Source organism: Dermacentor albipictus, chromosome 8 (genome assembly GCF_038994185.2).
Source record: "Dermacentor albipictus isolate Rhodes 1998 colony chromosome 8, USDA_Dalb.pri_finalv2, whole genome shotgun sequence".
Taxonomy (NCBI): Eukaryota; Metazoa; Arthropoda; class Arachnida; order Ixodida; family Ixodidae; genus Dermacentor; species Dermacentor albipictus.
The window spans coordinates 46,490,001-46,500,000 of record NC_091828.1 but is presented as its reverse complement, the minus strand read 5'-3'; the positions used below and the strand labels follow the sequence as shown (position 1 = coordinate 46,500,000).

Sequence of the window (10,000 nt, the reverse complement as noted above, 5' to 3'; positions counted from 1 at the left end):
GACTGTCTGAAGTTGCAAACGAACTCCGAGAAGTGGTGATGCCTGAGATTCAGTCAGCGATGAAGGATGGTCGATTCTCGATGACAGTCTACATGTGGACCGACCACTAAGTAGCCTGTACCCCTGCTACGGTCCTAAACGTAAGTGAAAATCGAAACTGAGGAGCCTTGCTTTGTTCATTAGCGTTTCCTCCCCTCTCCCCAGGAGAGAAGAATGGGAGGGAATATCCGTAAACCCGTAAACAGGTTGTACGAAGGAGCGTGAAGTTGGGGAAGGATGAAGGCATGTTGAGCAATCTGGTGTTCGTGAAAGACCATGGTACCAGCATAATTACCGTGCTACGTCCGTATACTAGAATGAACTGCGGTGCCCTCGTCTTGAGCGTGTCGACTTTTACACATCACTCGTCGAAGGTTAACGCGTAGTCGCTGAAACCACTGGGCTTACCAGAAAGTACCGCACAATTTGCGTCGCGCATACAGGCTACACAAGGTTCTTTGTCAACAGATAACAGAGAACCATCTGCATGCAGGCGTGTCCTGAGCTGAGCGATGAAGTTTACCATTTGCTAGACTGTGAAAAGCGGTCACCTGAGAAAGGCAAACAGGTACACGTGTCAATATGTCCTCCACATCAGGACATGACAATAATGAGAAGGCTTGCATGAGCATGTCATGCCATGCACGCATGTTTCAGAAACCGATATCCTCATGCTTAACCACGATGCCAGCGACTCATTTCATTTGTCGTTCCTAAAATTCATGTCATCCCTTTCATGTTAGCCATGCCAAGTCTTGTGAATTCATTAATTACATGGGTATCCTGACAATTATCTTGTCCAAAAATGAACCTGACATGGATGACCTCAATCTCATAAATGAGAAGACATGGCATTAGTGTATTGAAAGACGTGACATACAATTCTTTAAGCTAATGACCTGGATAGGCGTGGCGTGAATAACATGTCATGACATGCCTGTCATAACTTGATGGACAATAAGGCCATGAATGCACATCTTGGCATGGCTGTCAAGCTATGACATGATTGTCATGAATCTCTTGACATGCATACCAAAACAAGAATTTATGATATGCATGCATGCAAGGCATGGCATTCTTATCACGAAAGAACTTGTGCTGACCCATTGTACGAACGTGTATGACTTGGGATGACGGCTATATATTGGTGATGCGGTGATGGTTGTCGCATCATTATTCCAGCGTCATAATGTGACTCTCACCTCCGATCCTGGCATTCGAGTCAGGTGGCAAGCGTAAAATCATGGCGTAAGTCGATGCTGAACGTCGGACAGCAATGCGCCGCCTCGTCGTTCCTCCAGAACTTTGTATCGGATTTTCACGGCTCTTCTTGGCGTAGCTAGGTGCATAAGTCAAACCAGGAGGCCTTCTCTTTTCTGGTTTACTTATACTCCGTTTCATAGATCAGGTGCAACACTGTGGAAGCTACGCACGTAGTGCGGCCTCCAACTTTTATCACTCCGCATGTTCCGTCTATGCTTCGCTATAGGCGCAGCGGCGTTTGCTCGCACGAGCATGCACGTGAGGCTGTCGCAACGCGATGGAAATAATGAACAACGAAAAGCAAATTGACGTAAAACAACGTGTTAGCAGTCAAATATGCGCACGGTTTGTCTGCTTCTAACGGTAAATTCTTATTTTCATTCAGACCTGATTTTATATAAAGAAAATTTTCCCAAAAAGCAGTCAACAGTCACCGAACTATATCTAAGCTTGAACGCGGCCACTGCAAAAAGTATCTCTAGCCTCCACAGCGTTGCACCTGATGTATGAAACGGTGTATAGTGTCTGAATACGACGGTGCTGCGCCGAATTGAACTACGGCGGCGTCATCATGGCTAGGCCAAGGCGAGCAGTGTGCGACGCCATTGGTCCTAATGGTTATAAGAGTACTCTGGCTTCAGGTTGTGCTGCAGTTTTAGCGTCATGTCAGCCGCTCATTTCCTCCAACTGATAACACGCGCTACCTACCATCAGTGAGCATTTGGTTTCTGCGTTTCTTACCCATACCGCTAATTGAGATAAATGTGATCGCTCGTACAAATAATGCAATCGTAGTTACAGTCGTCGTCCACTTGCGGCTGTAGTCCCATACACGCGCTTTCATGTTCTGGTTTACTCTGCTCACATCACACATACTGGATTTACACACATATTGGGCAAACTGTTGACGTTTTCCAGAACGCGAAACAGCGCTCCACAGCCAGATGCCTGAGAAATGCTTCGCATAACGTCGATTGCCACAGTAGGTTGAATCTGCAATTTTTTTTTCTGTTCCGTTATAAAAACGCTTCTGACGAGGCACACGCACTCGCATTTCATGTTTAAAACCCCGGGTGAGCCCACACATCACTGCCATTGGCTGTTTTAATGCCGACACTCTTTCGGCGCTAGCACGAAGGTGCCCCTGACACGCCGTGGTTGCTCAGTGGCTATGGTGTTGGGCTACTGAGCACGAGGTCGCGGGATCGAATCCCGGCCACGATGGCCGCATTTCGATGGGGGCGAAATGCGAAAACACCCGTGTGCTTAGATTTAGGTGCACGTTAAAGAACCCCAGGTGGTCAAAATTTCCGGAGTCCTCCACTACGGCGTGCCTCATAATCAGAAAGTGGTTTTGGCACGTAAAACCCCAAATATTATATTATATTAAGGTGCCCTTCAGTTACGGCCTAGCAGGCAGGCGATACTTTATCACAATGGCGGCGCACACGATTGTTTTCGGTGTCATAGCAACAGGAACAGCAGCCTCGCGGCGCCTCCTCACCCTAGCGCTCTTAATTTTTTTCTTTTTGGTTTAATTGTGACGACCCGTTCCGCTCCCTTACCACCCTTCCCAATGCACCACGCACCGCCTACTTTTGCTTTCTTTTTGCCTGTCCGCAGCGCGTCCTTATATATATGTATGTATATATAAATATCGCGTGCGCGCTACGCCGTACATTGGGATCGTTTGTGGACTGGAGTGAGGTGCGCGGTGGCTTCTTTATGTGTTTCCACGCACGAAGCCTTGTTCACTTATATAACGCCAGCACGTGCCAGAACGCCAACAAATTACATTTTGAGCAAAACAGATCTTTGGCCTTGTTTTATTCTCTTCGATTCAGAAAACAAGTTTTCTTACAACATTGCAGGGTACACGTTCAGAAAGTGAACAAAAGTGCAAGATGCATGATGTGTACACAAATATAAACAACACAAAATTTCAAAGTTAGCGCAATAACAAAAAAAGAAAATAAAGGCCAAGAAAACGGAAAGGCTGTTTCATGTACACACATAAAGAAACAAGATTTTTCATGCAATGCCATAGAAACCAAAGTATAGAAGTTTCTGATATATGCACTAAGATATTACACAAAACTGGATGACGTGTACCTGTATAACATAGTCATGACAACTAAAGAAAGAGAAAATTCACTGGCAATGGCAAAAAAAAGTGACGTGAAAGGTGCCTAACAAATTGAATAAAAACCACATTGTTTTACTGACAGCCATACCAAAAAATAAAGAGGAAATTGATTACTTATATGCCTGCGCAAAAGTATATGAAATGTGTGACATGCTCATTACTACTGAACAAAATGTAAAAGTTGACATGCTGGCATAAAAATAACGTTGTACTACACACATAAATACACATTATCACATTATTTGTGGCGGAAGGGCACGGCCACCTGATGCACGAGACCATGGAAGGGAAGGGATTTGCTTTCCCGTCCGCCTGATGGATGGCGCCAATTACCTTTGCCATCGAAGCGGCGGAGATTCCGAGGCCGGTGTAAAAATTTCCATGGAGGCTACTGCATGTGAAACTGGGCCTTTTACTTGGTTGAGCATTTCCTCGTGCTTGCCTCATCGGCGAGCGGCGTGGCGCCCTTATTAAAACACTCGCGCAGGATAGAGTGAGACCGGATTCTCGCCAGGCCTGGGGCTGATAATTGTCGACGCTGGGTGCATGCCCATGCTTGTTGCCTCCGCGAGGGCGCCAAATCTGTATGAGGGCGAGAAGGCACGCGTACGCTGACGCCCACCGTCGCGGGCACGACCATTCACGTTTGAACGCGTATGTTTTACTCTGCGACTTCGACGTGGGGGTCATTGCCACCGCTTTTCTCGCGTGACACGAATTCGTCGTCACATAGGCGAGTTGTAACCGCGGCTGCCTTGTACGTGCTCGTCCCACTTTCGTTTCTCTGTTTTTGGCCCTACCTGTTTTCCACGTGCAGGGCAGCCAACGAAAACGACGTCTCGTTAACCTCCCTGTCTTTCTTTGCATTCTTTCTCAATTATCGTGGCACATCTGATACATACCGGTGAAAGTAAATATACAAAGAGAGAGAGAGAGAAAGAAACTTTTATTTGAGGTAGTGATTTGTCAGTCGAGATGGGAGGGTCCCTTATTTCAGGAACCCTCTGGCTTGGATCGCCCTCCGGCCTGGGCGACGAGTTCGCGCTGGTCGACCAGGTCCGGCTTGGAGATCGCAGCCTCCCACATTTCAGCGAGGAGGTTTGGGTCTGCGTCTGTTGCTATTAGTTGGGGCGCTGTGATATTTGCTCGGGCGTTCTTGCATTGCATGAGGAGGTGCGCCAGGGTGTCTGGCACGTTGCAGTGTGGACAGATGTAACTGTATAGCGTCGGGTGGAAATGATGCAGTAAGCTTCCATGGGTGAACTTATTGCTCTGGAGTCGCCTGTATCGGTACCTTCGTTTCTTGTTAGTTTTGGATGTGGTGGAGGGTAGACCCTGCGTCCAAGCCGATAGTGTTGTAGCAGTGCTTGGTAAGTTAACGGTATTGTTTCCGTTTCCTCCTCTGATTTGGGCGGGTGGGACCTGTCTAGAATGTCGTGCGGGGAAGCCCGGTTGATGCTTGCGCGGGCCGCGGTATGTGCCGCTTCATTCCCCTCGAGTCCCTCGTGTACCGGAAGCCACATGACGCATGTGTAAGGGGGAGGAATATCGCCACGTTTCAGTAAGTTGATCGCTTTGATGGAGATCCTGCTCTTCATGTAGTTGCGTGCCACTGTTTGAGAGTCGGTGAAGACCACTATGGTATCCTCGCTTGTATGGGTGGCGAGTGAAATAACGGCCTCCTCAGATGTATCCGCGCGTTTGGCGAAAATTGACGCCAACGCCACGTAGCGCGTAGCACGTAGCGCGCCTGCGGGTCTTTGCGGTGCTTGTGTCTGATGGCGTTTACCCTGGCGAGCCGTCTGCCTCGATGGTGTTCTGGATGCATGTTCCGAGGGATCTGAAGAACTTGTAGACATTCTCGCAGCTTCGATGTGATCTTTTCCTTGCGTTCTCCATCGTATTCTAGATTGGTTGCGTATCCTGTGCGTCAGAGAATTGCTCGGCCTGTGGTTATGAGCTTGAGTCTCTCGATCTGGTTGATGAGGTGCGCTTCCGCGAGTTCTTCCCAGGAGTTGTGAACTCCCATGCGAAGCAATCAGTCAGTGGAGGCAGTTGTCGGTAGTCCTAGGGCGAGCTTCGTGGCCTTTCTTATTAGAAGGTTTAGCTTTTGTTTCTCGGCTGTCTTCAGGTTGAGGTAAGACGTTCCGTATGCAATGCGGCTGTAAAGGAAGGCGTGTACCATTTGCAAAGTGTCGTGCTCTATGAGTCCATTGCAGTGATTGGCCACCCGTCGTATCAGATGAATAAGCTGTGCCACGGTGTTGTGTAGCCTGGGGGGTGTCGCGAAGCCGGACCCGTCCTTGTGTATATGGATCCTGGGGACTGGAAGTGAGCCGACCTTCGGTATCGGGACGCCCTGAAGAAGGACTTGTGGGTCCGGTGCGTTGTGGCTTGGCGGCCGGCCCCGGGTGCGTGCCCCGAGTACTAACAGCTCGGATTTATCTGGAGCACTGGGGAGGCCGCAAGTGTTGAGGTACCGTTCGATGATGTTGACCGCCTCCTGAAGACGGGCTTCCTGTTCACCCGTGCTCGCGCCTCTCGTCCACAGTGTTATCTCATCTGCATTTAGAGCATGGAATAACCCTGCGACGGTGTCTAGGAGGCGGGGTAGACTGAGGAGGGCCACGTTGAAGAGGAGTGGCGAGATTACCGAACCTTGTGGCGTACCCCTGTTAGGTAGGTGAAATGTCTTGCTCCGGAGGTTGGCAATCCCCACCGTGGCCGTACGGTTGGTGAGGAAAGCGCGTATGTAGGCGTATGTTTTGGCACAGCAGCCGATGTCTTCTAGGGTACGGAGAATGGTTTCATGGCTCACGTTATCAAAGGCGCCCTTTACGTCTAGCGCTAGAATGGAAGACTTGCTGTGTTTGCTAAAATGGTCAAGAATATCTTCCTTTAGCTGGAAGAGGACGTCCTGCGTGGAGAGCATCTGGCGGAAGCCGAACATGGTGTGCGGATAGCGATCGCTTTCCTCGAGATGTGTAGTGAGCCACTCGTTGACCATGTGTTCAAATAGTTTGCCGGCGCAGGACGTAAGGGAGATGGGGCGGAGATTTGCGATGGAGATAGGTTTGTTTGGTTTGGGTACCATGGTTACCTCCGAGTGTTTCCAGGCTGTTGGTAGCTCGCCCTTAATCCAGCAGTCGTTACAGTACCGAAGGAGAGCCGTCAACGCCCGAGGGGGTAGCTGTCGAAGGTGCTGGTTGGTGACTCTGTCTTTGCCCGGGCTCGTATTGCGTGTCAGCCTAGAGAGGGCCGCCTGCAACTCTGCCTGTGTGAAAGGCTGATCTAGCTCTTCGTTCGGCGCTCCTTGGTACTGCCTGGGTGTGGAAAGCTTGGTGGCAGTGGTTTGCGGGTTAGCTGAGCCGTGTAGCTTCGTCTGAAGTTCTAGGAGTAGTTGTAGTCGAGCAGAGTAGTCGGTGAACAGTATGTCTTTGTTGGGTTTTGGTGTGAGTGTCGTCAACCAGGGATCGAAGTATATGCCAAGTCTTCTTTGTGCTGAGGGTCCCTTGAAGTTGGATGCAGAAAGATCGCCAGTTCTGACTCGCTAGCTGTTCAGCGTACTACTGTGCCTGCATGCTTAATAGGGCAATTCGGCACTGGAGCTTGCGGTTGAGCTTGCTTTTAGCGGCACCATCGTTTGAGGAGCGATCACCGAGCCTCCCATAAGGGCAGTAGGTGGTTATCGACCGCCGGATTGTCCTCGTCTAGTTGAATCATACTGGTGTGGCCGTCAGCCGCACCTATGATACCGTTTAGCTAAGCTTCAGCGTCTTCGATGTCCGAATCGTTGTCAAGCTCGTTCCTATACGCATTCCAGTCAGTGAGTCGTGCCTTTCCTGTCTTGTGCGCACGGAAGAAATTGTTCAACCTCGATTTCAATTATGTGGTGATCGCTCCCTAGCGTGTCTGGAAGTCGAGTCCACGTGGCCTTTCGCACGTCTCGAGTGAACGTGAGGTCGGGATTTGTGTCCCTCGACACGCTGTTGCCCACTCGGGTGGGTTGGAGCAGGTCATTCCATAAAGTAAAACCGTGCTGCTGTGCGGTGTCGTGAGCCCGTGCCCCTTTTTTGGTGGTATTGGGGTAGCCCCAGGCCACGTGTGGGGCATTAAAGTCCCCTACCACAATAAGCCGGTTGCCGTTAGCGTTCTTGCGAAGGTCCCGGACGAAGTGGTCGTAGTCGAGTAGCTGCTCCCGCGGCGGGCTGTAGAGATTGGCCAGGTATAGGCTCTGTTGATTCTTGCGAGTCGGCAACACATCCACTATGGTGTGTTCGATTTCAGCGTCTTGAATTTCGTGAGGCGGTGCGGTTAGTGTCTTCTTGACAAGAATTGCGGTGCGGGCAGTGTGTGTCATAGTGTTGTAGCCGGGGAGCTTTATTTTCTTGGTGTTAGTTTCCTGTAGCGCGATTATGTCTGGATTGTTTGCTTTGACATATTCTTGCAGGTTGGCCGAGCGAGGTCTATAGGATCTGCAATTCCAGTGCCAAATGCGGAGGGTGGGAAGCGGCTCGGTATGTCTACGTTTGGGAACCGCCATGTTGGTGGTTGTCCTCCACCTGGAGTAGGTGGTTTGGCGTTGTCGAGCTAGAATACTCCGCGGATTACCCTCGCACTGACCTTCGTCCTTTTACGTTTGGTTCCTAACTGCTCCGCCAGATGTTCATGGGTCACGAACTTCTTGTAAGCATCGGTCATGAAGTTGTGTTGTTGTGCCATGAAGCCGTCCAGTTTGGCGTCGAGTGTGGTGACAGTACGGGTTAGTGGCTCTAACTTTTCCATGATCTTATTTATTACTGTCTGTATGGTTCCGTCTGCTGATGCGAGAAGTTTTGTAGTGAGGGTTTCCTCGAAGACTTGAAGGCGTCGTTCAACAAGGTCGAGAATCTTCGCTTCATGTGCTTGCAGCCGTTCGTCTACCCGCTTCATTATTTTGGTTTCTACATGTTTTAGTATGCTTTCTTCTACTCTCTTCGCTACTCTTTCCTCGAGTTCTGAGATGTTGCACTCGGCTACCGGCTGTTGTTGTATGGTCCTCTGTAGATCCTGTAGTTTATGTTCGAGAGTCCGTATCCTCGCTGTCTCACCCGAACTGCTCGGGTTGCGTGAGGAATTCGAGGCACTGCTTCCGTTCGTCGCGGCGACGTCAGTGATTCGCCTAACGGAGCGAGACCGTGACCGAGAGCGGGATGTAGAGCTCGATCTTAGGATAGAGCGAGAGCGTCTCCGGCCAGGTCTTTGTCGAGGCGAGGGCCCCCGTGAGCTGTCTGAGGCGGTAACCAGCGCGGGGAAGTCTTCGGTGCTCGAGCTCCAGTGATTCTCTCGGGCGCGAGCGTTGTCAAGTTGCTGTCTTCTTACTTGGTAGGGAGGCGGGTTATTACGTAGTTTCTTCTTGCATTCCTTGCCTGCCGTTTCGTGGTCTCCGCCGCAAATTTAGCACTTCGGGTGACAATCGTGTTCTTCCGTGACCCCATCGCGCCCGCATGAGTAGCAGAAGTTGGCTCTCGGCTGAGGACAGATATCCTGTCGGTGTCCGATGGTGCCGCAGGTTCTGCAGTATTGGACGAATTTTCGGTAGGGCTTACATCTGTAGTCACCGCTCTGGTACGTTACGTAATAAGGGACGTGCTGTCCGTCGAAGGTGATAACCGGGGCTCTTGAAGATCCTAGCATGCGCGCGCCGAGAACCGTGTAGGAAAACTTTCGCCTTGTTCTTACCACCTATCCTTGATTATATATGGTCTCAGACCACCTTCGTAAATAACTTTATTTGAGCGTAACAAGCAATAATTGCTAACGTCATATGACCGTGCTAGTCTATGCAATATTGTGGAGTTCAAATTAGTGATATTTCGTGTTGTGACTTTCCAGTTTGTTCTTTTCGAAAAGCCTCCATTCCTTCAGGCATGTGTCTCTCTCATACACACGCAGATGTGATCTGCTAATGTCGTCCCCACTCTTGAATTCTTGTTCACGCGCAGAACTGCTGGAAAACCAGCATTGTGAACTGGATCAAACTTCTTAATGTTTTCACGCTAACTTATGTGGCATGCGAGTCATTGTTAGCGGGACGAAACTAAAACAGGCGCCGAGTTGTTTGTGTTGGATCAATGTCACTCCGAGATGTTATGTCCCCGCGTCGACTCACTTCTTGGCCATTAAACACTACTTCTTTATATGGCCTGTATGGCGAGCTGTAGCACGTGCAATTATTGATGAATCACTATAAAATATACCCTTTGGAAATAATATTTATGTAGCACCACTCAAGTGTTTTGTGTCTGATGAATTATTAGCCAAGAAACTTTAGTGTCATATTAATTGCTTCGGATTCTTGTGAATAATGAGACTTACGCCATATGTATTCGTGCGAGAACTGCCGTCTAAAGATGTTCCTTTTCATTGAATACATTTAGGTGTTCGCCGAGTAATCTTCAATACAAGAATATGGCCTCTCTTCCCTTCAGAATTATCGCTACGTAAATGGTTTTGTGCTTAAACACGAACTCTTCCTATATTTTTTTGTACAGGTCCATTTTCCGTTCCTGC

The 10,000-nt window shown here is 49.4% G+C and overlaps 1 protein-coding gene across 1 annotated transcript in view; it reads left to right on the top strand.

The window, feature by feature from the left end:
- Positions 1-10,000, top strand: part of LOC135909726 (alcohol dehydrogenase [acceptor]-like) — a 72,789-nt gene that overhangs the window by 51,604 nt on the left and 11,185 nt on the right. Inside the window, exon 8 of the mRNA XM_065441787.1 lies at positions 9,982-10,000. This exon is cut by the window's right edge and continues 145 nt beyond it. Coding sequence (XP_065297859.1) covers positions 9,982-10,000 — 19 coding nt within the window. The remainder of the gene's footprint in view (positions 1-9,981) is intronic.